This window comes from Mchenga conophoros, linkage group LG5 (assembly GCF_057382185.1).
Source record: "Mchenga conophoros isolate Kocher_MC1m ecotype Shallow Benthic linkage group LG5, M_conophoros_male_GT1.1, whole genome shotgun sequence".
In the NCBI taxonomy this organism is placed as follows: domain Eukaryota; kingdom Metazoa; phylum Chordata; class Actinopteri; order Cichliformes; family Cichlidae; genus Mchenga; species Mchenga conophoros.
The window spans coordinates 18,486,651-18,513,945 of record NC_140530.1 but is presented as its reverse complement, the minus strand read 5'-3'; the positions used below and the strand labels follow the sequence as shown (position 1 = coordinate 18,513,945).

The following is a 27,295-nucleotide window of genomic DNA, read 5'->3' as shown; positions in this document are numbered from 1 at the left end:
TACACTTTACAATATAAAGCACCTTGAGGTGACTGTTGTTGTGATTTGGCATTATATAAATTAAATTCATGTGAACTAAATTAAATTACATGTGTACATAAAAGTGGCAAGTGTCTAAGAAGCGTTAACAACAAAACATACTACATTATACATGATCTAAAAAAATATGTAATATTTTTGTCAAATTTAAATGTTAAAAAAAAAAAAAGAGGCCTGTATTTATATAGCGCTTTACTAGTCCCTAAGGACCCCAAAGCGCTTTACATATCCAGTCATCCACACACACATTGGTGATGGCAAGCTACATTGTAGCCACAGCCACCCTGGGGCGCACTGACAGAGGCGAGGCTGCCGGACACTGGCGCCACCGGGCCCTCTGACCACCACCAGTAGGCAACGGGTGAAGTGTCTTGCCCAAGGACACAACGACCGAGACTGTCCAAGCCGGGGCTCGAACCGGCAACTTTCTGATTATAAGGCGAACTCCCAACTCTTGAGCCACGATCGCCCCAATCGATTACTAAATCACATAGATATAGTAAAAAAATTACAACTTCTATTTAAAACATAATTAAAAAACAAAAATAACTAAGAAGACACTAGCATCATCAAATCAGGACAGAATCATAAAAAGAAAAATCAAATTAGATATCAAACTCAAAAGGACAGAAGGACGACATTAAAAAGTTGCAAACATTTAGTCTTGAATGCTCTGCACAAAGTCATATATATATATATATATATATATATATATAAATATATATGTGTGTGTGTGTGTGTGTGTGTGTGTGTGTGTGTGTGTGTGTGTGTGTGTAATATCATAGATAGTTGAGTTTGTTGTCTCATTAAAAGCAAGAAAAAAAATTGGCCTTTTGTGTGCAAATTTTGATTTGAGAATGCGTAGAACGTGGCAAGAACCTGCACTACATGAATAATATAAAATGCATAATCAGCAACAACTAGAGAAGAATCAGAGAAAATGTTGTCAACTATATTAACCATTAACATGAAGACAAAAACAAATGAGAAGATGTGTCAGGAGGCTGTCCACAGATAGAGCATTTCACACCTGTCATTCTTTGATCCGTTTAAATGAACCTTCTTCAAGTCAACATCTCAGAAAATGTTGCAGCTCGAATAGTCAGAATTGTCTTTATTCCCTGAAAACATAATGAAGTAAACTTTTCATTTCTCTGTGTTTACTAGTTGTTCAAACTCTTCTCACCAATCACAAAGCCTAAAGAAACTGTTACGTAATGCGTCTTTGCTTTAGCAGCACCGCCCATTTCCTTTGGGAAAAAAGTGGTCAGCGATTTTTTTAGCTGACATCTTTATGTTTTTAGCCTTTTAGCCTTCGGTGCTAAGTACTTTTAGGATTACTTTTTTTGATCAAAGGTCTATACCCAAATCGCAGGAAGTCCACGCTGTGAGCGAGAGCAGCTTCTCTGCATTTGAAAAGGTAAATTTCAGCTGCCTGAGCGGCAATTTTGTGCTCGTGTGGCTGTCTGCTCGGCTGTGGCGGTAATGGCGGCTGCTACTTCGTCAACTCCTCGCCGTTTTACGAAAAGGGAAGGTGTAGTTAGCTTAATGGCTCCCCGTATCGCTGACGTCTGTTGACGCGGTAACTTGCGTGCCAGTGACAGAGTTGCACATATTTGCTCATTCAGACAAAAGCTTGTCCATCCTTTGAATCGGAGGAGAGAAACTTGCCTCGGATGTTGCTATGAAATCGATTTATAAGATTTAAACTGCTCAACATCCGTTTTACTGTACGTTAGCTACCGTTAACTAGCAAGTGTAACCTTAGTGATCTAGATCATTCTAGCAGTGAGGAGCTTTTATTTCACCCGAAAACGTTTGCTTGGGATGGAAGTTGCACATTGTAAAATTAGCAATAAATGAATAAAGAAAAAAAAGTTGAAACTGTTGACTGTCGGGCCTAGGCATGTTTCGTAACTCCTTTGCAACGTTAGTTGCATTTGGGCTAGCGCGACCTAACCAAAGAGGAAGTTGGTTTTTTTTTTAGTTGGCTGTAATTCATGTTTTTTAAACTGCAGAATAATTAAATAAACTGTGATTTGACCGCTCATATATTCTTCACAGTGATTGTATTAATGGTGTTAAGTAGTAGAGGAAAAGAAGCAGAGAAGGCCACAGCGGATTGGTTACAACATGTCACAGGCGTACCACCCCGCCACAGAAAGTTGTTGTTAACACTAGCGCCACTATGAAACGGTAATGACTTATTTCTTCCCAGTTACTATGGAAGAAGTACAGCAGGTCAGCAATGGCATTGAGTCACAGACTGCAACCATTCCCACTACCATCACAACCTCTCAGTTCTCACAGATAGGCCACCAGGTAACTAATAGATTCAAAATGCATTAAGAAGTATCACTGCTATACTACAGCTGCTCTCGCACTGCTGATAATACAAGGCCACTTATGAATGCCAGGCTGAAAGCGCATATCTGACCTTTTGTTACAGCTTCATGTTTAGGTTCATTCATGAAGTTTTTTGTTTTCAACTCTTGCTGTCACACACCTTAAATTTGTTTACTTAAAATGGATTAAAGAAAAATTGAAACGAAAAAACCAAATACATTCTAGGTTGTAGTGTAGTAAGTCTGCTTGGCTTAATCTTGCTTCTTATTTCATAAAGCTGTTTCAATTCATATCTGTAGTACTATTAAGGTCACAATTATCTATGAACTATCCACTTAAAGTACATGGTGTCCAAATGAGGATAAATGAAGACTTACATGTGACAAAAAGCAACTATGTGGAATCATATTGTTATCAGCTTGTCGGGTTTATAAATAATAATTTTAAAGATAATTTTTCTTAAGATATCCTTTTATAGTTTGTTATTTTTAGTCATACTAATTGGATATTGCCCTTGCTACTGAATGTCTTTTAAAAAAGGGAGGGGAAAAGCTTTTGTGAACAATTAAAGACGAATTTACCTCTACTAAAACTACACCGGCGTGCCACAGGAAGCTTCGTGGCTAAATATGGCAAAAATAAAAAGTATGTTGTGTGTAAATTTGAGTGAAAATTTCCTTATATCCTTATTAATATTTCTGTTGTTCTCAAAAGTTCGGAGCACACTTGTGTGTATGTATACACACACACACACACACACTCACTGACACCAAGCTACTATGTCAAACATACAGTTTTTTGACATTTAGAACTTTTCTGTGTTTTTTTTTCCAGATGTCACTGGGTGGTTCTCCTGTAGCTGTTGTGCAGCTGCCTGGTGGTCAGTTTCAGGTTCAGGGTGTGATCCAGTCTGCACAGTCATCAGTCATTCAGTCCCCTCAGGGGCAAAATACACATGTAAGACCGGCTGCTTTTCTCAGCTCTGTATTTATTTTATTTTCAAATGGACCTTTTGCTTAAATTGTTTTTATATCATAATTGACCACCTACTTTCAAGGCCCTGGGTACAGACAGTGAAGACTCACAGGATTCATCAGACAGTGGAGCAGCAACTCAAAAAACCAGAGAAATACTGGCGAGGCGGCCTTCATATCGGTAAGGAAAACAAACAAACAAAAAGAAACTGAAAACCCAGTTCTTGTTTAATAAACAACAATTCAGGAACTGTCATTTTTTCACATTATAGAAAAATCCTGAATGACCTTTCAGCAGAGGAAGTGGCACACATTGAGGGAAAGGACAGCAGTCCCACATCCACAGGAGTTACGGGTGTTACAGTACCAACCACACCAATCTACCAGACCAGCAGCGGCCAGTACAGTAAGAGCTTTTCCCTTCGGTTATACTTGAAAGGAGAACCTACAAAATCTTTCTCGCTGACTTGCGAAATTAAGAATTGCGAAATTAAGAATTGCCTTGAAATGTAAAATATATATATATGGAAAAGAGCTCTATATACATGGAGCGCTATACTGAAAGTTAGAATTTTTGTAGTACTTGAGCTACTCACAAAAAATTTAACTTTTACTTTTGCTTTACCAGCTTCTAATACTCTTTGTGTAATTTTTTTCTAGTTACCATAGCTGCAAATGGCACAATCCAGCTGGCATCTCCAGGGTCCGAAGGCATTCAGGGACTTCAGGCTGTCACCATGGCCAACTCTGGTGGAGCCCAGTCAAGCACCACCATCCTTCAGTATGCCCAGACACCCGATGGACAGCAGATACTGGTGCCTAGCAATCAGGTTGTTGTACAAGGTGAGTCAATAAAATTTGCCAGAGTTTTCAAGCAGTTTTTTCCTGATTACTTTTTTGTGAGCTTAAATGTGTTCAGCTAAATTATGCTCTCTCATAACATGTTCCGGTCAGATGACGGTGCCTTATCAAGGGGCTCTGACTACAAGAACAATGTAGGATTGGCAATCAAAAAAGTAAATCCAGTCACAAGTCTTCCTGGAGCTTACTCCAACATCCTGTAGTACATACCACGGACCAGTAGAATATGGAAAAACACACATACTACACTAAATACTTACCTACCATGCAGCATATTGTGTAGTGGCCTTGTGTCTGAAAATCTTTACATTCTTAGATTTTATCTGCTCAGTGGTATGTGTGTAGTAACTTGCCAAATACAGCTTGTAAGGTTCTTTATAAGAACCATCTTACTTCCAACAAGATGTCTTTTTATTTTTCAGTCTAATTATTGTTTATTTGAAAAACAAACCCAAACTGCTAGTTGAGTCACATAGGTTTGAAATCTTTTGAAATAAGAGGGGTAGAAAAAAGGCCAACAAACCCGAGCAGTAATAATTCAAATTTCAGGTGAACACAAGAATTCCTCGTGTGTGCCAAGTGAAGTAACATATGTCTTGTTGGACTATACCACTGTACATAGTTCTGGTCAACTGAGAAGTAATTACTGATCAAGCATCTTAACTCATGCCTGCATGCAAAACTCTTGTTTTTCCAGTTGTAATTCTTTGACTATTGTTCCACACAGGTGCAGGAGGAGAAGTGCAGACGTACCAGATCCGCACAGCACCCACATCCACTTCCTTGCCTCAGACTGTAGTTATGACGTCTCCTGTGGGACTGTCCCAGACTAAAACTGATGATCCAACAATGAAAAGAGAAATTAGGCTCGCAAAAAACAGGTAAATCCACAGTGTATTTGTGAGTAAAACAAGGTCTCATATTCCGCCTGGATGGGGAAGCTTTAACAAGTTGTATGAAAAAGCTATAAGTTTACAAAATCATCAACTGATTTGGACCCGAAAAAACAATCTATAGGTGTGAAAATGCCCCAGGTGCTTTTACTTTGTGTACATTCATTTTATGGTTATAGTTATAGTTGGGGAGGTAGGGATTGGACAAAATCCTCTATCACCGTATCAATAAGTTTATAGTGCACATTGTGAAACCCTTTTTTTTTTCCTGTTTTCAGAGAGGCAGCCCGTGAATGTCGACGGAAGAAAAAGGAATATGTTAAATGCCTGGAAAACCGCGTAGCTGTTCTCGAGAACCAAAACAAGACTCTGATTGAAGAACTCAAAACATTAAAAGATCTTTATTGTGTTAAAACAGGTTAACCTGTGTGAATAATGTTCATGGATTGGGACGTAGTGTGACAGTGGTGCACCTCAGCCATTTGGACGTGATGGGGTTTCTGGGAACACTTCATTTCAGGCTGAGATTCTACAGGGTTTTGTTTTTTGTTTTGTTTTTTTACTCTGTTTGATATATAAAAAAAAAAAAGTGACTTATAGCAGTGACATTTACTCGGGAAAAAAATACAAATTGGCCATTTTTCCACCTGCTGTTTTTAAAAAATGCTAATGCTATAACATTTATAGTTGTGTACATTTTTAATAATGGGAGATGTGAAATTGTGAGCTTTAATGTTGAGTCTCAGTTTCTAAATGTATCCCTTTCCTTTTTTTCTTGTTTTTTTTTTAACTTTGCTGTTGGATTTTTTTTTCTTAAACAACATCTGCAGAAATTTGACTATATAATTACTACACAGACATATTTTGTTTATTTTATGAACCAGCATTTCCCCTCATTTCCCTATACGGAGATGTTACAATTGTCATTCCTTATATTTGTGCAATGCAATATAAAAGGTAAGAGAGAAAGGAAACAAACAAAATTAAGTGTGGTTTGTTTGGGTGTTTTATGGCCGTTCCTTAGACAATCAGGGAAAAAAAGCACAGTGTCCAGGTAATATTTATTATATACATCATGGGAGGGAAGGGAAAGGAGAACAAAACAGTAAATGAAATGTTGCTGATTGTGTAAATAAATATATTTTCACTCAATTTATGTAGTGTGGCTAATGTATTGCAATAAAAATGTAAGCAGATCTGTTATAATTACAGGGATGAATGAAAATAATTTCAGGTTTTTTTCAGAATTTTAAACTTGTGTGCACTCAGATGGGCTGCCTTTCAAAATAAACCTCCAGCCTGAACTTGGACCTCAACTAGTAGTTTGAAATTCATATGTGAACTCTGGACAGGCCATTACAAGTGTTGCTTTAGGATGTATGTCACTGTATAACCTGAATGTTTTAATATAAACTCCACAGTCCACCATGCCGTCATTTAATACAATATCCCATGATGTGTGGCCTGATCATCAAACTGACATCTGGAGCATCAATGTGTCTCAAGTTAAGCTCGGAAAAACCAGCTACCTCTATATCTTTCCATGTTGCTCTGGTAATCATGCATCCATCCCCGAGAAAGCACCAGAGAGGCTCAAACACATACTGCAAAAAGTATGTCCAGGATGAAGAATCTGAGACAACATGTTCCAAAAAGTAGAAGGCGCCACCCTGAAACACAGTCAGCAAAAAAGATTACATTGTGTTCATGTGTGGTTGTGTAATGCTGGTTATACATACACTGGGGCTGACTTTCTGGCTGATACTGGTTCAAACTAGATGAAGTGTGACAAAGAAGGGGTGTGGCGATTCCAGTATAACCATTGGACTCCATTGGAGTCATACATCTATCAGATATTTTAGGATTTGCTAACAGTAAAAAATATTCTTGACAAGCATAAAGGGAAAAAGAAGTCTACTTTAAAAGTGCGGTCTTTTGCATATTTTAACTTAAAATATTTAACAGAGTTGTTCAAATGCCATGCAAGACGTGTGAGGTTCAGGTAAAATATCACCTTCAGTGGGTCAACCACAGATGATGCAAAATCTGCATAAGTAGATACTTCACAGAGAAACCAGTCTAATACTTTGTAGAATGGCTTCATTTCATTTCATCACTTGAGATGCCACTGACTATACTACATGTTGAGTACTTCTGGAAGAAGGGCTTCTAGAGCTACAGATATTTACCCAGTCTCTAGCCCTAGCTTTTCATATTGGCGGAAGTTGGGGCCAAATACTTTTTAAGCAGCCGGTGATATATTTTAACCAGATTCATTGCATAAGATGATTTCTGGGTTAAAATTACCCCAACCCGTTGTGGCAGATGGCTGTTCCTCCCTGAACCTGGTTTTGCCAGAGGTTTCCTCCTGTTAAAAGGGAGTTTTTCCTTCTCACTGTTGCCAAGTGCCTGGGGCTCATCTGATGTAAAGCATGTTGAGAGTAGGTTGTTGTTCTGATGTAACGCGATGTAAATAAGACTCAGTTAAATTGGATATGTTGTCCACTGCTCTACAAGAAGCCGGGAAATGGTGGTAATAACACACCGAGTGTGTTTAATGCCACATAATGAATTTACTAGCCGACCTCATGTAACCGACTACAATGCCATTCATGCGCGTTAGCAGCAAATAAAATAAATCCTACTGAGCCTGAAGGCAGCACCGAGACGTTACTTACTGTTCTGAGAACGCGCCGGGCCTCCTGCAAGACCTGCTGCACATTGCTGACAGAGCACAGGACTAAGGTGCAGACAACAACGTCCGCAGAGCCGTCCCGTACTCCCCGCATGTCCTCCCCGGAGACGCACATAAACTTGTCGTAAGTCAGATGCTGGTTTGCGTCCATGCTCATCCGCAGGTACTTCTCGAAGTGCGGGTTGGGGTCAGTGCAGATCACCGTGCAGCCGTGAGGGTAAAACTTGAAGTTAGCTCCGCTGCCGCACCCGATCTCCAGCAGGCGGAGGGTGCCATCGGTATCTGCAAATTTGGCCATGTTTCGGAAAAGCTCCCTCTTGACTCTGTGCATTTTGTCGTTGTATGAAAATGTCACATTGTAGGCGAGCAAGGGAAAAAGGCGTTTGTACATGCCACGCAGCCCTATGACCTGCATTGCGTGCAAGGGCAGACTCAAGGCTGAACAAAGCAGTCTGCATAATTTCATTAGACAAACCTTCATTTCTCACCGAGCTTACCTGAAACTTTGCTGTGGCACCTGAAGATGAACGACTTAAGAAGCTCAAAAGATTATAATCTTTAACACGTGACCAACGCCTCTCATTGACACCAGGAGGTGCTGGAAATGCCTACATGAGAGTGAAAGCAACACCAAGTTCCTCCCAATCTTTGAAAGAAAACAAACTCAGTGGGATAAAGACTTTTAATTGCTGCTGTTTTGACACAGTCACCTAAATAACAGCAAAAAATATAAATTTTATCTGATTTTAATCACAAAAGGTACAAATCAATCCCCATAGCTCACAAACACTAAGACAATTTTTTTCCCGGCAAGCAATTTGGGAATGAGGAATGGAGGACGAAACACCACAATGTATTTGTCACTTTAGCTGGATTCAAAATTAGAGTTGTGTGCTGTCTATGTAAGGTTGTCTTTTTAGTGTTCATCTTTTTTGTACAACACTAATGGCTCACTCTAATAAAAAAATAGTATTAAGGTGACTGGTGGTTTCTATTACTGGTGGTCACATGATAGGAGAGGAAAAAGGCAGTTAATGCTCAGCGTATTCAGAAGCTGGTTGTGTGTGTCTGTGTGTTTTGGAAGGGGGTGGGGGGCTCCCTAAAAAGACAATCAGACTGAATTTATTTGACAGCATAGCCCGAGATGTGAGGTTTTATTATGAAGAAGAGTGGCGCTTCAATGTGTCTTAGTTTGAGATCAGAGAATCCGGCTTCCTCCACATATTTCCATGTTTCCCGGACGATCCAACATCCGTCACCGAAGTAGTACCACAAAGGCTGGAGAACGTGCTGAAAGAAGTACGTCCAAGTCGAGGTGTCACCAGCTACGTGCTCTAAGAAGAAGAAGGCTCCACCCTGCACGACAAAGATTTAACATGTAAACTATAAAGTGTGTCAATATTGGGTAATGAGTGGTAAATTAATAGTTTAACTGGCAAACACGTAGGCGCTCATTTCGTCTTAAGATCTACTACAGAACACACAAATTGATAAACAGAAAAAATACATCCCCAACAAAAAAACACAACCAACCAAAACAGTGGTGAGCTTTTGTATCTGTGGCCAGCCTACCAAAATCACTCGAAGAAAACATCAATGTCTCATCCAGGAGGACAGAAAAAAAAAAAAAAACCAGAACATCATCTAAAGACTGAGAAATTTGTTTACTGAAAAAGATCCCTAAGACTGTGCGGCCATCAATTCATGTCCTAAATCTCAAGGTTATTTGGATTATGCAGCAGGACGATAATCCGAAACACTAGCAAGTCCACCTCTGAATGGCTCAAAAAAAAGAAATGATGGTTTTGGCGTGGCCTAGCCAAAGTCTAGAGTGAAATAAGTTTGAGATCCTTTGACATAGCCATAAACAGCCATTCATGCTCAAAAACCCTTCAGTGTAGCTGAATTAAAACACAAGAGTTGCCTAGAATTCCTCCACAGACATGTGAAAGACTGATTCCAGTTATCACAAACACTTGATAACAGTTCTTGTTGTCAAGGGTGGAAAAACCAGTTACCAGGTTTAGGGAGTGATTACTTTTTCATATAGGGCCAGGTAGGTTTGGATAACTTTTTAACCCTTAATAAATGAAATCATCATTTAAAAACTGCATTTTGCATTTACTTGGATGACCTTTGCCCAGTATTACATTTTTGATGAATTGTTCAATGATTTCAAAGATGTAAGTGTGAGAAATATGCAAAAACATAAGGATTCAGGCAGGGCAAATACTTTTTCACAGCACCGTACTTACAAGCATTAAACTTATTTTTCCTGTTCAAAAAATTATTAATACAAGCATGAAGTGAAATTTACAGCCTACATTGGACACACAATGCTTTGTAGTAATGTGAAAAATATGGCTGCCAGTATTACCCTTGTGAAATGTTTATGCAGGATTTTAACAATAAGGAGTTTTAGCCTACCATTCAAGAACTTCTAACCAGTGTTGTTTTATATGTTGTAGCATGTCTCAATGGGATGTGTACGTTTTTAACCTCCTACAAGTGCCACAAGTGCCTAAATTAACAATACTAGCAACTACCAAAATCACTGGTTTAATCTTTCTGTAATGGTTAATCCACTAGTACAAACTCTTTAATCAAAATGTTATTTTCAATGCTAAATGCAATTATTGTTCTAATCCAGGAACTCTTCAAATTTAGAATCAGAATCAGAATACTTTATTCATCCCGAGGGAAATTAGGGGTTACAGCAGGCAGCACGCTAATGGCGCATGCGCACTCACAAAGGAACCTTCTGACCAACTTTACACAAACATCACATTGGGGAGACATGTCAGAAAGGTAGGCTGATAGGAAAAACAACGAAAATACACTACATGAGGTAAGAGGAGGAGAAAAAAAACTGTGTTAAAATAAATAAATACATAGATAAAATGGTCAACAACATCAATTTGTTTTTTAATAAGATGCCAAAATACAGTTATTTACTGTTAAAGTAAAGAACTTTTGTAAAATACATGTAAAAGTCACTTTGCCAGTATTTAAACTGTGTGTAAATGACTTGTTGGCCTGTCAAACATATCTCTAATTAATTACTCCAAGTCATTCTCAGCCTGAAACAACATTCCTGTCATGAGATCAAAGGTGCAATCAGTTTTTGGCATTCGTTTCTTGCAAAATGCAGGAAATCGCTTTTTATGTTAAACAGAATACCTCACTGCATCTGACACATCCATGGAAATTGGGCGTCTTCCTCTTGATCAAGGAAAATTGCTTTTCACACATATCCAATAAATTAAAAATGTAATGTATAAAACAATATTCTTAAGAAATATATGCACTATAATGATCTAATAATTTAATTAATATTGCTTTAAATTAATATGGAATCCCATAAAACAGACCTAAATGCCTTAAACTGGAGACAGATTAAAAAGGTGCATGGTACAAAGTGCTATTACTGTCCATCTAGTGACTTAGTGCCTATTGGACTGATATTGGAAACTAAGAACTGATTTCAGTATTGCTGTTGGATATAACAGGTGGTCTCTAATAAATTTAAGTAATGTTTATGTTGTACAATCAAACAGAAAATGATGATAAACTTTTTAAAGCGTGAACACTGCAGTTGTTTTCTTGATGACTCTTCAACTTTTACTGATTGATGCAGAACCACAGCTGGAAGGCAGTAAAATCCACCAAGAGAAGGTGGCAGTACCCGCTTATCACGATCACGTGTCCTAAAGCTCACAATTGTTAAAGCGATAGAGAACACTTCGACAATTATAACTTTCATGAAAATATATTGACTCTAGACAACGACAGACTCTTAGGATACGAAGCGTCTTCTTCTCCCCCAAGAGAAGCAGCACAAATAATAACATAAACAGCATGGCTGCCAATCAGTGTTTAATATGGACTCGATTCAGTCTGAAGTAATTGCTGCAAAGCCCACTCACTGGTCGCAGTATGCGGTGTGCCTCTCGCAGGGTTTGGCTCACGTCGTCCACAGAGCAGAGCACCAGGGTACAGACTACAACATCTATCGAGTCGTCCTCCACTGCCCTCAGGTCCTCCCCCGACGCCACCACAAATCTCTCATATCTCAGGTGATCGTTCTTGGCCATAGTTTCTGTCAGATATTTCTCAAAGTGCGGGTTGGGGTCGGTACAGATCAATCTGCTACCAGGCGGATAAAACTCAAAATTTGCACCTGTGCCGCAGCCAATCTCCAAAATTGTGAGCTGCCCGCCAGCCTTCTTGAACTCTGGCAAAACGCAAAACAAATCCTTCTTTTTATCGTGCATCTTCTTATTGTACGATTTCGCCATCCGATTTATACAAATTGGGAAAATACGCTTGTATATTCCGTACAGGCCGACGGCGTGAATCAGGTGAAGCGGAATGCATAATATATTTACTATAGAGCTCAGAAATCTCATTACAGAAGTCATTTTTGTGGAGCACGACTGTCGTGCAGCTAAGCCGCGTAAACAGCAGCGAATGATCGCGAGATAGGAGGTCAGACGGGAAGTGTGTCACGCTTTTCTAAATAAAAGTCTACATAAAAAAAGCTATCAGGTTACAAACAGTAGCTGCAAGCATGCAGGAAACAGTCATCAGAACCCAACCCTAATACTGATATGAATCTAAGGCGGGCACTAATAAAATTATGATAAATATATATATCTGTAGGTGGCGGTAGTGCTGAAGTTAACCTGCTCATATTTCAATATTACTGCATATCAGTACAGTGTAATTCACTGGTAACAGGCCAGTCTCAGACAATATATCAGACTACTGATATATCAGTGAAACTTTAATGGACATGGGCATATCCATTATGGTGGAATCATGTTTTTGACCACCCATCCTTTATCACGTTTTTATAAGATCATTTTTTTCCTTCTCAAAAATTGTCGAGTCATGTCAAAAAAAAGAAAGAAAAAGAGTTTATCCCCTTTTCAATAGTCTGTAAAGGTTCTCGCTCATCCAGGTCATTGCAGTCTTTCACCCCTCATCTAAGATGCTTCTTCAGTTAAATTCTGATGTTTTACTATGAAAACTGACCAGGTTATAAAATACAATCTCAGATGAATGAACAGCACATGATGGACTACACTGGGTCATTATTTATTTTAGTAACTTCATAGGCAAGAGTCTCTGAAGATGAGGAACAGAATAACAAACACCAAAATACATTTGTCACTTTAGCTGGATACAAAATCAGTATTATACACCGTTTGTGTCTTTTTAGTGTTTATCTTTTCTTTTTACAACACTAAAGGATCACTCTAAGTTGACCGGCACTTTTTATCTCTGCTGGTCACATGACAAAGGAGAGGAAAGTGAGTTAAAGTTCAATGTATTCTGAGCGGCGCCTCAATGTGTCTTGAGATCAGAGACATTGGCTTCCTTCACATAATTCTATGTTTCCCGGCTGATCTCACATCCATCACCAAAGTAGAACAACACAGACTTGAGAATGTGCTGAAAGAAGTATGTCCAAGTCGAGGTGTCACCAGCCACGTGCTCTAAGGAGAAGAGGGCTCCACCCTGCACGACAAAGATTTAACATGTAAATTACAAATTATAATAACTAACAAAGTTTTATGGACCCACATGCAGGAGCAAAATATTTACAGCCTCCAATGCTGATAAATAAAAAAAATAACAGTTCAAAAGCAAAGTGCAGCACCAGGAAACAAACATCTAGAAATACAGGAAATGCAAGAATACACAACTAAGAGAGACAACATGACAAACCAAAATTAGGTCCCTCTCTCTCTCTGAAAACAGGACAAAGGTATATAACCTAACATGAGACACAGAGTAACCATTACCAAAAGCTAACTAACAAATACAGAGTTAGACACACATATAAATGCAGAACCTTTATACTGAAAGAAACATAGGGGAAGGCTGCAAAACAAGCAAGAAAACAATTACTATAAAAGCTATTAATAATCACAATAAACACAAATTCTACTAGTTAGTAAAACCAGTTCCAAATCAATTATTTTTCTCTCTGGTAAAATCCATATTTTATAACAATCTTTTTTTTTTTTTTAACCATTTAGTACTAAACTACATTTACTACGTAACTTGCAACACAATTACTATGAAGGTTGACATGAAATTGAACTGCATATATTAAATGAAAAACTTAATTTAAATGGCGAGCAGAACTGTATATTGTCTAATCCACTATGTTCACAAAGAGGGAAGATTCAATTGATGTCAAAAGTTAAAAGAAAAAAAAACTTCTGGTGGACTGCTCCAAGATTAAGCAGGAAGTTGATGTGGAAAATCAAGAACATTTTGGCTTAGCCGAAGACTGAAGGGTTAAAGAGCAGAGAGCAGGTCAGATAAGTGACTGCAAAAATGGCTACTGAAGCTGGCTTTGCAGGCTCTATCGCTCTTGTGCCCGGTGTGCCTTTTAGGTGAAACCAGCAGACACTGGAGATGTGGACAGAACTGCACATGTGCACCAGGAAAGCCTCCATGCTAATGTGAAAATTCTGACATATAATGTCAAGGCTGACTGGGAAGCCTTTTATTCGCAGTTTCAATAACATAATAATAACAGAATAATCTAATAAATGCTGGTGAGAGCCACCCACAGGAGAAAAGAAATGGCAGTTGCTCATACCACCGACCTGTGGGAGATGGTGCTCCAGGTGATGTCCATCTTCAATGGTTTCCTGCAGGGTACCCCAATGGAGAGAGTGGTGAAAGACATCCATGGTCTTTTCCCCCAAACTATGAGGGGAAACCACCATGCCCTCCCAGCTATATAGAGTATTTCACCAATTACATCGGGGTCGGCCCTGAGCCCCTTGCGCTCGTAATAGACATGCTGAGAGATGAGGTCAGGCAGGCGTCTCCATAGAGTATGATGTTTGCAGATGATATTGATCTGTAGTGGAAGTAGGGAGTAGGTGGAAGAGAGCCTGGACAGGTTTGAATAACTGGGGTCAATCATCGAAAGAAATGGACAATTCAGGAGACAAGTGAAGAAGAAAGTGTAGGATGGTGTGGATGGAGACAAGTGTTAGGGGTGACTTGTGACAGAAAGACAGATAGTGGCAAGAGCAAAAAGGAAAGTTTGCAAGGTGAGACCTAATATATGGTTTGGAGGAGGAAAAGAGGAAGACCACAGACAAGTTTTATGGATGTAATGAAGGAGAACATGCAGAGGGGAGAGAGGGTGATATGGAGCAGATGATCTGCTATGGTGACCTCTAAATGGACAAGAAGACAAAGATGAAGAAGATTTGTCTGTATTTTCAGTGCTTAGAGTAAAACCATCTATGCATGGTTACAGATTTAATTTCACATTTGCAAATCTGGTTACACACACATTCCAAATTACACATGAACAAATCTCTGTAAAGATTTACAAATATATTTGCACATTTCTGATCACACATACATGAATCAGAATACACACACACACACACACACAAATCCACACAGAGATCAAAATGCACACACACAAATAATTTTGCTAGAATAATAGCCCCATAGTAGAGTCCACCATGTGAAACTAGCAGATTAGCCTAAAATACAACCTCAGATGACCAAAAGCACATGACATATTACATTGTCTCATTATTTATTTAATAATAGCACCCTTTTTGTTTCCAATAAGAGGAATTAAGAAGGTAAATAGCAGCCAGGTGCTGCTAATCAAATGCATTCGATTAACATGTCATCAATAAGTGTGGACACCCATGGAAACAGTTTTGGCAGTTTGTTGGTCTGGAGCAAAGCCTCGACCTCAACCCTAATGAAAATTTGAAGCTTGAACTTAAAAGCCAGGTCTGTACCAGAAACCAACCAAATACTGAAATTGTCAATGGCTACTATAACTGTCAACTACTATATCACAACTGTAGAGCTATAAATGTCTTTATTTTTGTAATTCTTCTTTGTCAAAAAACACAATGGCATGATTTCAATACGCTTCTTTAACCCCTTTGCAAAGGTAAATAAAACTAATAAAGATAATTTGGTTGTGTGTACATCCTTTTTTTCAGATTTCATCAACCAGCTGTCAAGATGGTGGCCCAGGGATGATGATTTGGGCTTGTTTTGCACCTGGGCACCTTATAGTCACTGAAATGAGCATGAACTTCTGTGTGTATCAATGTATTCTAGAGTCAAATGTGAGGGCAAATCAGCTGAACAAGAAAGAACTCAAGGTGACATAATGTCCCAGTTAAATTCCAGACCTCAACCAGATTGAAATGCTGCAGGACATTAAAAGGGCTGTGCCTAAAAAACACCTACACACCTTATTGAACTAAAGCAATACTGTAAAGAGTAGAGGGCCAAAATTCCCCTACAACAATGTGAGAACCTGATAAAGTTATACAGGACAATGATTGTTTCAAGATATTTCCTCTAAAGGTGGTTCTACAAGCTACTGAGTCATGACATGTACCTAGTTTTTCCAAACACTGTTTCTAATAATGACACTGTAAAATAGTTCATGTATTGTTGTTCATCTATTCATTTGAAAAAAAAAATGTCCTAATGTTTAAAACCTTACAGCTGCTTCAGTTTTTTAACAGGTGCATTTTATATGGCAAAATTTTGTCTCTAGGTTTTTCAATCACATAAACTCCCATGTTGTGTGGTTTACACTGAAAAGAGTCATGGTACTGAACCAAACAATACACTTACAGGTTCATAAATGAAAACATCAATCAAAAAGAGCCAGAAGTGAAGAATTTAGTCAATGTTTCATTTTTGGCCTGTTTGTCACTAAAAGCAAAATCTGTCATAGACTAAAATTATTAGGGCCCGAGCACTAAAAGTGCGAAGGCCCTATTGTATCTGCTCCGTTTATTATTATTATTATTATTATTATTTTTATTTATTTATTTATTTTCATTGAAATGAATTGCCTTTTTGAGGGCTTTAACATGCTCAAAAACTCATGAAATTTTGCACACATGCCAGGTCTGGTGAAAAAATTCGTATTTTAATGGTTTTACATATGAGCACTGGGAAATGGCGCCACCTATGCCTTGTTAAATGCAGCCCTACGAACACATCGTTTGAGCTACATACATGAAATCTGGCACACATGTGTATCATACCAAGACGAACAAAAAAGTCAATTGGCCCACTGACGCAAACCCAACAGGAAGTCCGCAATTTAGAAGTGAAGGTGACATTTTAGCACTAATTTTGCTATTTCCATGCCTCGAACTTTTGCGAACTCCTCCTTGGGATTTGGTTGTATAAGCTTCATTTTTGGTCAGTGTCAACTACACACCTGGGCCATGTTAAATTGCGGAGCTTTGGAGTTTTCGGGATACGGTGAGGCCGTGGCGCCACGGCGAATTTCGATGACTCGACATGAAAATCTTATTGCCTCTCATTCTGTCATACATTGTCCGATTTGGACCAAAGAGCACACATATGATAAGGCTCCATATTTGACATCAGGGACAGCGCCACCTAGTGGGAACAGGAAATGTCATGTTTTACACTTTGGGGTACGGTATTGTGATGGGTGACATCTGCAGCCTCAAATTTCTCCAGGAAAGCCTTAAGGAGTTGGTCTTGGGTTACAGTGAAAACTGTGACTTTTCGCGAAAGGGTGTGACCCCAGCAGCATGGCGAACTTTGATGTCTCGCCATGAAGAAACAAATTAGTATAACTCACTTAAATCCAGTTTGATCAGTACCAGACTTCACAGGCATGATGTCAGACCCGCCCTGAACAGATTGATGTGCCCATTGTCAGGAATATGCAGAGCGCCACCTAGTGGCAACAGGAAATATCATGGCTTTAATTTTGTTGTACTGATTTTCACAGGTTCATCATGGCCACCTCAAAAGTGGTGAATATCACCATCAGTCCTTCATGATGCTTCAGTGCGAAAATTGTGACTTTAAACTGAACAGCGCACCCTGGTGGCAACGCGGTTCACCATGAAAAATAAAGTTGCTTTTGAGGGGCTTGGAAAGTTTAAAAAGTCTTGAAATTTGGCACACACCTCCAATGTGATGAAGGCTTTCTTGTTATGTGATCATTTTTAAGGAAAATGGTAAAATGGCTCCACAGTGCCCCCTAAAAAATGTCAAAACATCAGCCCCTGCTCTGTGTTTTATCTATGAGTCTGAAACCTGGTAAGCTTATGGAAGATATCAAGATGTACAAAAAATTATCTTGGAGCAATATCCCAAATCCAACAGGAAGTCAGCCATTTTAAAATTAATGTGTAATTTTATCGACATTTTCCCCTCTTTTCAGGCCTCATACTTTGACGAACTCCTCCAAGGGATTTCATCAGATTGAACAATTCTCCAGTGCGTGGAATCTAAAGACCTTTTTGATGTTGAATTGCGAAGCTTTTTACGTTCAGGGAAACGGGGTGGTCATGGCGACATGTGGAGTTTCAATCACTCGCCAAAAAGCAGTAATCTGCTGTCACTCAAAAACACAATGTCCAATCTCTCCCAAAGGTCGCAGGTGTGATGAGAGTCGAGCTCGGAAATGTTTGATATGCCATTTGTCAGTAATGGTTAGAGCACCACCTAGTGGGAGGACTATAATCATGATTGAATGAGATGAAATGTTAGCTGGATGTTAAATGCATGAATTCCATCAATGTGACATCAGATCGGAGGTGCTGGTTTCAGGTGTTGGGCGTGGCCCGACGCGCCGGGGGTGCGAGGGCCCTCATAACGCTGCTTGCAGCTTTAATTTAATTTGTTATTAATAATGTGATTATTTTGGGGAACAGCACAGATGGTGTATTTGCGGATCCATCCATCCATTCGCTTCCGCTTATCCTTTTCAGGGTCACGGGGGGCACTGGAGCCTATCCCAGCTGTCATAGGGCGAGAGGCGGGGTACACCCTGTACTGGTCGCCAGTCTGTCGCAGGGCCAACACACAGGGACAGACAACCATTCGCACTCTCATTCACTCGCACATTCACACCTAGTGACAATTTGGATTATCCAGTTAACCTATCCCCACAAGCTGCATGTCTTTGGACAGTGGGAGGAAGCCGGAGTACCCGGAGGGAACCCACGCAAACACGGGGAGAACATGCAAACTCCACACAGAAAGATCCCGGCCTGATGGTGGAATTGAACTCAGGACCTTCTTGCTGTGCGGCAACAGTGCTAACCACCGTGCCACCGTGCTGCCCGTATTTGCGGATGTTTTTATTATTCATCCAGTTTTTCAGCAAGTGAAGACATGTATAAAACTCCATGTTTGGAGTTTTATACATTCTGGTAGCAGAATGTGTTGCTGTTCACATGTAACTTGAGAAGAGCTTCTAAGACAATCTGGTGGATGTCTCTGTCTCGTCTACAGTACACTATACAAATAATTTACTCGGGACATCTATATCCCATGCTTAGAGTTTTTTAAATGGCTCACTTATTTCCAATAGACATTAAACTGCAGTTCTTTAATGCTCCACTAGATGGAGACATTGTTAGCTCACGACTCTTCCTTCATAAACTCCCCCAACACTGTGATTTGAAGGGTGAGGAATATAGACAACATATTGCAAAACATTTGTGGCTGAAAGCAAGTTACAGGTAAGAATTTTGTAATCTACAGGGTTGTGTGTTTAAAAAAAAAAAAAGTCTCATAGGGGAATGACGGCACACTTAACCATGTGAGGTCCATGTGCAGTAAAGACAGTAAGTCTGTTTTCTATATTTAACATAAATTGCACAATTTCCAGTCATTTTTGACAATTTCATAAACAAAACAGTGTATTATTGTGTTTAAGTAAAACCTTAATCATCAAATTTATTTCACAGTGCTGGTGATTTTTGGTTAGCCTGCTATGGGGCTCCAAAAGCTCAAACCCAGTGTTTTAAATTAATCAAGTCTTGAAACAATTCTTGGAACTCTAAACAGCATGGTTTACAGTTAATTTTACTGCTTGTTACAAGGTTTGGGAGCTTCGTTGAGGTTCTCCATCAGATAACTGTGCACATAGAATTTTGAAATGATTACATCCAATAGAAAGTTGAGCTTTAAAGCTGTTAGCTCGGAGGTGGTTGTTCCAGTTTTGAACAGCTGTAACAAGATTGATGCTAGTCTGTTTATGTTGTACACATTATATGTGTGAGAATCACACACACACACACACACACACACACACACACACACACACACACACACACAAATACTTATTTTCCACCCTAATTTACGAATAAATTCTTTACAAATCCTACCATGTGAATTCATGGATTTTTTTTTTCACATTCTGTCTCTCACAGTTGAAGTGTACCTCTGGTGCAAATTACTGACCTCTGTCATCATTTTAGGTGGGGGAACTTGCACAATCGGTGGCTGACTAAATACTTTTTTGCCCCACTATATATATATATATATATATATATATATATATATATATATATATATATATATATATATATATGTGTATATATACTTTTTTTTTTTTTTTACACCCAGCACGCCCCTGCGGGCGGTTTATCCTTCAAGCTCGGGTCCTCTACCAGAGGCCTGGGAGCTTGAGGGTCCTGCGCAGTATCTTAGCTGTTCCCAGGACTGCGCTCTTCTGGACAGAGATCTCCGATGTTATTCCCGGGATCTGCTGGAGCCACTCGCCTAGCTTGGGAGTCACCGCACCTAGTGTTCCGATCACCACGGGGACCACCGTTACCTTCACCCTCCACATCCTCTCGAGCTCTTCTCTGAGCCCTTGGTATTTCTCCATATATATATATATATGTATATATATATATATATATATATATATATCCACAGAACCAGCAAAGGTGTACTCTCAGTGGCAAGGGAACAATAAGAGAACAGCACCACCAAGGCTGGAGACGGAGCAATACTGGAAGAGCATATGGGGGAAGGATGCAACCCATAACGGCAATGCTCAGTGGCTAGAGGATCTGAGGGCAGACCACAGCGACCTCCCTGAACAGGGTCCAGTAACCATCACAGTGGCAGATATCCAAGAAAGGGTCTCCAGTATGAAGAGTTGGACAGCACCAGGACCCGACATGGTTCACGCCTACTGGCTAAAGAAGCTGACTGCACTCCACGAGCGTCTGGCAGCACAAATGAACCAGCTGCTAGTTAACGAGACACACCCGGAATGGCTAACTGAAGGCCGGACGGTCCTGATCCCCAAGGACCCCAAGAAGGGACCGGTCCCCTCCAACTACAGACCAATAACCTGCCTCAGTACTACATGGAAGCTCCTGTCAGGCATCATATCGGCTAAGATGAACAGGCACATGGGTCAATACATGAGCGGGACACAGAAAGGAATTGGCAAGAATACCAGAGGTGCAAAACACCAGCTACTGGTAGACAGAACAATCAGCCGAGACTGCAAGACCAGACTGACCAACCTGTGCACTGCCTGGATTGATTACAAGAAGGCCTATGACTCAATGCCCCACAGCTGGATACTGGAATGCCTAGAATTGTACAAGATTAATGGGACCCTAAGAGCCTTCATCAGGAACTCAATGGGGATATGGCGTACAACACTAGAGGCCAACTCCAAGCCCATAGCACAAGTCACCATCAAGTGCGGGATCTACCAAGGAGATGCTCTGTCCCCACTGCTGTTGTGCATAGGCCTGAACCCCCTCAGTGAGATCATTAACAAGACTGGCTACGGATACCGACTACGGAACGGAGCAGTTGTCAGCCACCTCCTGTACATGGATGACATCAAGCTGTATGCCAAGAGTGAACGAGACATCGATTCACTGATCCACACTACCAGGCTATACAGCAATGACATTGGAATGTCGTTCGGACTGGAGAAGTGTAGTCGGATGGTATCAAAGAGAGGGAAGGTAGTCAGAACTGAGGGGATTGAACTACCAGAAGGCAACATTGCAGACATAGAGGACAGTTACAAGTACTTGGGGATCCCGCAGGCAAATGGGAACCATGAAGAGGCCGCTAGAAAGGCTGCAACCACCAAGTACCTGCAGAGGGTCAGGCAAGTCCTGAGGAGTCAGCTGAATGGTAAGAACAAGATCCGGGCCATCAACACGTACGCCCTGCCCGTGATCAGGTACCCTGCTGGGGTAATAGGCTGGCCAAAGGAGGAGATAGAAGCCACTGACATAAAGACAAGAAAGCTCCTTGCCATGCATGGAGGGTTTCACCCCAAGTCCAGCACCCTGAGGCTGTACGCTAAGCGGAAGGAAGGGGGCCGGGGACTGGTGAGTGTCAGCACCACAGTCCAGGATGAGACAAGGAACATCCAAGAATACATTGGGAAGATGGCCCCAACTGACCGAGTGCTCAGTGAATACCTCAGGCAGCAGAAACCCAAGAAAGAGGAGGGAAACGAGGAACCATCATGGAAGGACAGGCCCCTGCACGGTATGTACCACCGGCAGATAGAGGAGGTGGCTGATATCCAGAAATCCTACCAGTGGCTGGACAAAGCTGGACTGAAAGACAGCACAGAGGCACTAATCATGGCAGCACAAGAACAAGCTCTGAGTACAAGATCCATAGAGGCTGGGGTCTATCACACCAGGCAAGACCCCAGGTGCAGGCTGTGTAAAGATGCCCCAGAGACAATCCAGCACATAACAGCAGGGTGCAAGATGCTAGCAGGCAAGGCATACATGGAACGCCATAACCAAGTGGCCGGCATAGTGTACAGGAACATCTGTGCCGAGTATAACCTGGAAGTCCCGAGGTCAAAATGGGAGATGCCCCCAAGGGTGGTGGAGAATGACCGAGCTAAGATCCTGTGGGACTTCCAGCGGCGAAGAAGACGGCCGTAGTGATCGATGTAGCGGTTCCGAATGACAGCAATATCAGGAAGAAGGAACACGAGAAGCTGGAGAAATACCAAGGGCTCAGAGAAGAGCTCGAGAGGATGTGGAGGGTGAAGGTAATGGTGGTCCCCGTGGTAATCGGAGCACTAGGTGCGGTGACTCCCAAGCTAGGCGAGTGGCTCCAGCAGATCCCGGGAATAACATCGGAGATCTCTGTCCAGAAGAGCGCAGTCCTGGGAACAGCTAAGATACTGCGCAGGACCCTCAAGCTCCCAGGCCTCTGGTAGAGGACCCGAGCTTGAAGGATAAACCGCCCGCAGGGGCGTGCTGGGTGTTATATATATATATATATATGACAGCAATGTCAGGAAGAAGGAACACGAGAAGCTGGAGAAATACCAAGGGCTCAGAGAAGCAAGCCTACCGCAGACATGAGCGAGACAGATAAATATGAAGGCATGCCGGCTCGGACGTCGCCCGGATCAACAAGGTCCGCGTCAGGTGATGAGGAACCAGGGCACCCTGACGAAAAGTGGGCTACTGGAACAAGAAGGCATCGGTGGGCAAGGGACGAAAACAGGGCGTTGTTGGAATGCTACTACGCAAGTAACCCCGGTGGAAGGGGCTACATGAATAGGATGAGGGACCTATGGATTCTTCGATACCCAACATCCACAATGACGGCGAAACAACTAGTAGCTCAGTGTTCCAACATTCGAAAGAAAGGACTGCTCTCACAGCTAGAGATTGACGAGGTACAACACAAATGCTATGGCAAGGAGGAGTCAGGACGCCAGGTCAGGGGGGAGATATCATCACCCCCACCCGAGATTGGGTACATAGCCCCAAGTGCGATAGGAGAAGGATCGTTGAGTGCGAGAGGAACTGACCTGAAAAATAGGATCATGGCCAAGCTTGAAACCTGGATCCCCCGTAGCCGGTTACCAAGATTACGTGAAGTACCCTCAGAAGGTCTGCTAGATGATGTTAATGCAGCACTACGGGCAATACCTACAACCACGATTACCGACACTAACAAGCTGATCTACAATACGGCAGCAGTGATCAGTGAGATGCTTGGCTACAAGTTGAACAGCCACAAGGGGCAGTACCCTCCATGGAGAAGGAGGCTAGAGGGCAAGATCAAAGTAGCACGGAGGGAGGTTAGCCAACTAACGGAGTTGCAGAAAGGTGCGACAAATAAGGTGCCTAAGAAATACAGCAAGCTGTCCATACCTGAGGCCTTGGAAACTGCCAAGCAAAGACTCACAGCCTTGGCCAGCCGCTTGAGGAGGTACACCAGAGAGATAGAAGGCAGGAGAATAAACCAGCTGTTCTCCACAGAACCAGCAAAGGTGTACTCTCAGTGGCAAGGGAACAATAAGAGAACAGCACCACCAAGGCTGGAGACGGAGCAATACTGGAAGAGCATATGGGAGAAGGATGCTGTTAGGTTTGTAGCATAAACCTATTCGCTGGAACGTTAAGACAATATAATTACACTGCTAAGCAAGACACAAGTAGGCAAAGTTCTTCATGTTACTCGTGCACGGGAGAGAACCGGACAACCGCTTAACTCCAGTTGGTCTCGTCCGTTCTCCCGTATCACTGTCCTTTTATTGAGGTTACATGAATATGCATAAGTTCATTAACATATGACGTCTACATACACAAAGAGTACCTTGCCTGTGTGTGTGTGTGTGTGTGTGTGTGTGTGTGTGTGTGTGTGTGTGTGTGTGTGTGTGTGTGTGTGGACTGCTGATCAAAGGGTCAAACATCCTTGGTCAGGAAGAGGGTAGCCTCCCCCTCACCCTAGATGGTTCATCCTAGATAACACGGTGAGGAAGTCCTGCAGTTCATCTAAACAAAGAGCACTTAGACTAGAACAGACGCAACTACGTTAATCCTACCATAAAATAATAAGACACGGTATGACCTCTCATGCTCCCAAAGTGCTGTCTAATACACACAAAGTTTGCAGACTATCAAGGATCAAAACCTCTACCAATCTACAACTAATTACAAAACTCTAAGCATATATAAGTAAATATTTCTAAGCATAAATGACAATCAACAATACAAATCTAACAGATGCAACCCATAACGGCAATGCTCAGTGGCTAGAGGATCTGAGGGCAGACCACAGCGACCTCCCTGACCAGGGTCCAGGTTTTTTTTTTAAATATCTATATATATATATATATATAAAAATATATATATAAAAAAATATATGTATATAAAACACCCAGCACGCCCCTGCGGGCGGTTTATCCTTCAAGCTCGGGTCCTCTACCAGAGGCCTGGGAGCTTGAGGGTCCTGCGCAGTATCTTAGCTGTTCCCAGGACTGCGCTCTTCTGGACAGAGATCTCCGATGTTATTCCCGGGATCTGCTGGAGCCACTCGCCTAGCTTGGGAGTCACCGCACCTAGTGCTCCGATTACCACGGGGACCACCGTTACCTTCACCCTCCACATCCTCTCGAGCTCTTCTCTGAGCCCTTGGTATTTCTCCAGCTTCTCGTGTTCCTTCTTCCTGATATTGCTGTCATTCGGAACCGCTACATCGATCACTACGGCCGTCTTCTTCTGTTTGTCTACCACCACTATGTCCGGTTGGTTAGCCACCACCATTTTGTCCGTCTGTATCTGGAAGTCCCACAGGATCTTAGCTCGGTCATTCTCCACCACCCTTGGGGGCATCTCCCATTTTGACCTCGGGACTTCCAGGTTATACTCGGCACAGATGTTCCTGTACACTATGCCGGCCACTTGGTTATGGCGTTCCATGTATGCCTTGCCTGCTAGCATCTTGCACCCTGCTGTATATATATATATATATATATATATATGGAGAGAGAGAGAGTTTAAGAATAAACTTGTTTTATAGTTATTCTCTGCCCAACTCTGCTTGGATCAACTGATCGTTGTGTTTGTGGCATTTCAAACACACATTGCCAACAGGCAAGCTGCCCTCTGGTCAACAAACTATGCATTATCAGCACTCACTTTACAGAATGTTGTCCAATTCTTATCTGATAAAGGATTTCATCTGCTCAACAGTCCTGGTTCTTCTTTGTTGTATATTCAATTTCATGACACACCAGATGTTTTCAGTTGGTGAAAGGTCTGCGCTGCAGGCAGGCCAATTCATCACCCGGACTCTCCTATTACAAAGCCATGCTGTTGCAATAGCTGCATTATGTGATTTAGCATTGCCTTGCTGAAATATGCAAGATCTTGCATGTAAAACGCAACATCTGGGAGGGAGCATATGTTGCTCTAAAACCTGCATATACCTGTCTGCATTGATGGCACCTTTCCACATTTGAAAGATGCCAATTCCAAAGGCACTAAAGCACTTTCATACTATCAGAGATTCAGGCTTTTCGAACTTAATGCTGACAACAAACTGGATAGTCCTCCTCTCTTCTCTCCTCTCTCGTCTTCAGTTTCTCCAAAGGAGATTTTCAAGTTTTGATTTGTCTTACCAAGGAACAGTTTTACACCTCACATCAGTCCTTTTTAAATTAGCTTTGGTCCAGAGAAAATTATGGCATTTCTGTGTCATGTTCACTTATGGTTTCTTCCTTACACGGTGAAGCTTTAGCCTGCATTTGTGGATGAGACAGCAAACTGTGGTCACAGTGATTTCTGGATGTGTTCTTGAGGCTGTGCAGTGATTTCAATGGCAGGATCATGCCTTCTTGTACTGTCTGAGGGCCTGGAGATTATGGGCATCCAATATTGATTTTTGGCCTTGTGTTTTTGTGCAAGGAGATTTCTCCAGATTCTCGGAATCTTTTGTCAATATTATGTGTTATAGACGATAAGATATTCAAAATGTTCACAATGTTTGAAGAAGATTATTCTTAAATTGCTCCACAATTTGTAGACAGTTGTGCTCATCTTTAACATGCTAAGATGCTCTTTTATTTACCAAATCATGTTACTGAGCAGTTGCCAGCAGTTGCCACTGCACAGACTCAAACTTTTTTTTCACGTGACTGTATTTACAGTGATGCTGTGCTTTTCCAGTTAGAATAATTAGATGCAAATGCTGCCATCAAATTCCAAGCTAATATTGAGCTGAGGTAATATTTCTCATGAAATGTTAAAATGTTTCAGTTTAAACACGTGGTGTATTTTCTCTGTTCTGATATGAACAAAATGTGGATTTATGAGATTTTCAGAGCACTGCATTCTATCTTTACTTACATATTACAACATATTACAAAACAACCCAACATTTTGGAGCAGGGCTATTATATACCACTGCTGGTATATACCTTATATTTTGTCTTCTTTCAACTGTATTGCATGCTTCATCCTGTCACCCCAATGTTACAAGTTCCTTAATCATGGGATGTACTTAGTTCTTCACAGGACTGCACAGACTCAAACTTTCTTTCTCACATGACTGTATTTACAGTGATGCTGTGCTTTTCCAGAAAGGAACTTATAAAAAAAATAGCAATTCTGGTTTTGTATCTGCTTATTTATGACACAAGGTGTGACAAATTTCGTGTTAAACTTAATTCTACAAATCAGTTGTATTGAATGCAAATTCTATGCAATCTAAGCATTAAAGTAATATTAAACAAATTATTTGTTTTTTGGTTTGGTTTATTAATTTGCAAAAATTAAAGATTAAGGTATTTTGCTAACTGCTTACAAATCCTAACCAGAACACGAACGAGTTATCTTACACGAGTAGCGTACACTGTCCTTTTTTTT

The 27,295-nt window shown here is 41.1% G+C and overlaps 3 protein-coding genes across 4 annotated transcripts; 1 reads left to right on the top strand and 2 right to left on the bottom strand.

The window, feature by feature from the left end:
• Positions 1-1,265: 1,265 nt before the first annotated feature.
• Positions 1,266-6,265, top strand: atf1 (activating transcription factor 1). 2 transcript variants are annotated; one of them, XM_085273857.1, is made up of 8 exons: positions 1,266-1,459; positions 2,258-2,361; positions 3,220-3,342; positions 3,443-3,540; positions 3,632-3,765; positions 4,020-4,202; positions 4,948-5,101; positions 5,392-6,265. In XM_085273857.1, exons 2-8 carry the CDS (start codon positions 2,263-2,265, stop codon positions 5,534-5,536), a joined length of 936 nt encoding a protein of 311 aa, XP_085129983.1. In that variant the 5' UTR covers positions 1,266-1,459; positions 2,258-2,262; the 3' UTR covers positions 5,537-6,265. The 2 variants fall into 2 exon arrangements, with proteins under 2 accessions (XP_085129983.1, XP_085129984.1); XM_085273858.1 differs by lacking the exon at positions 2,258-2,361 and having other exon boundaries at positions 1,269-1,459.
• Positions 5,651-8,372, bottom strand: LOC146574298 (thiol S-methyltransferase TMT1A-like). Its single transcript, XM_085273859.1, has 2 exons — positions 7,792-8,372; positions 5,651-6,783 (listed from the first exon to the last, which is right to left on the bottom strand). Exons 1-2 carry the CDS (start codon positions 8,287-8,289, stop codon positions 6,547-6,549), a joined length of 735 nt encoding a protein of 244 aa, XP_085129985.1. The 5' UTR covers positions 8,290-8,372; the 3' UTR covers positions 5,651-6,546.
• Positions 8,373-8,476: 104 nt separating this feature from the next.
• tmt1a.1 (thiol methyltransferase 1A, tandem duplicate 1) lies at positions 8,477-12,291 on the bottom strand. The gene is made up of 2 exons (XM_085273862.1): positions 11,735-12,291; positions 8,477-9,164 (listed from the first exon to the last, which is right to left on the bottom strand). Exons 1-2 carry the CDS (start codon positions 12,227-12,229, stop codon positions 8,931-8,933), a joined length of 729 nt encoding a protein of 242 aa, XP_085129988.1. The 5' UTR covers positions 12,230-12,291; the 3' UTR covers positions 8,477-8,930.
• Positions 12,292-27,295: the final 15,004 nt, after the last annotated feature.

Excerpts from the sequence above, each read along its gene's own strand:
- atf1 (XM_085273857.1), top strand. The coding sequence starts at position 2,263 with ATGGAAGAAGTACAGCAGGTCAGCAATGGCATTGAGTCACAGACTGCA. Across the intron at positions 4,203-4,947 it reads CAATCAGGTTGTTGTACAAG|GTGCAGGAGGAGAAGTGCAG; the intron begins GTGAGTCAATAA and ends TGTTCCACACAG. Across the intron at positions 5,102-5,391 it reads ATTAGGCTCGCAAAAAACAG|AGAGGCAGCCCGTGAATGTC; the intron begins GTAAATCCACAG and ends TCCTGTTTTCAG.
- LOC146574298 (XM_085273859.1), bottom strand. The coding sequence starts at position 8,289 with ATGAAGGTTTGTCTAATGAAATTATGCAGACTGCTTTGTTCAGCCTTG. Across the intron at positions 6,784-7,791 it reads CCCGGCGCGTTCTCAGAACA|GGTGGCGCCTTCTACTTTTT; the intron begins GTAAGTAACGTC and ends ACTGTGTTTCAG.
- tmt1a.1 (XM_085273862.1), bottom strand. The coding sequence starts at position 12,229 with ATGACTTCTGTAATGAGATTTCTGAGCTCTATAGTAAATATATTATGC. Across the intron at positions 9,165-11,734 it reads CACACCGCATACTGCGACCA|GGTGGAGCCTTCTTCTTCTT; the intron begins GTGAGTGGGCTT and ends TTTGTCGTGCAG.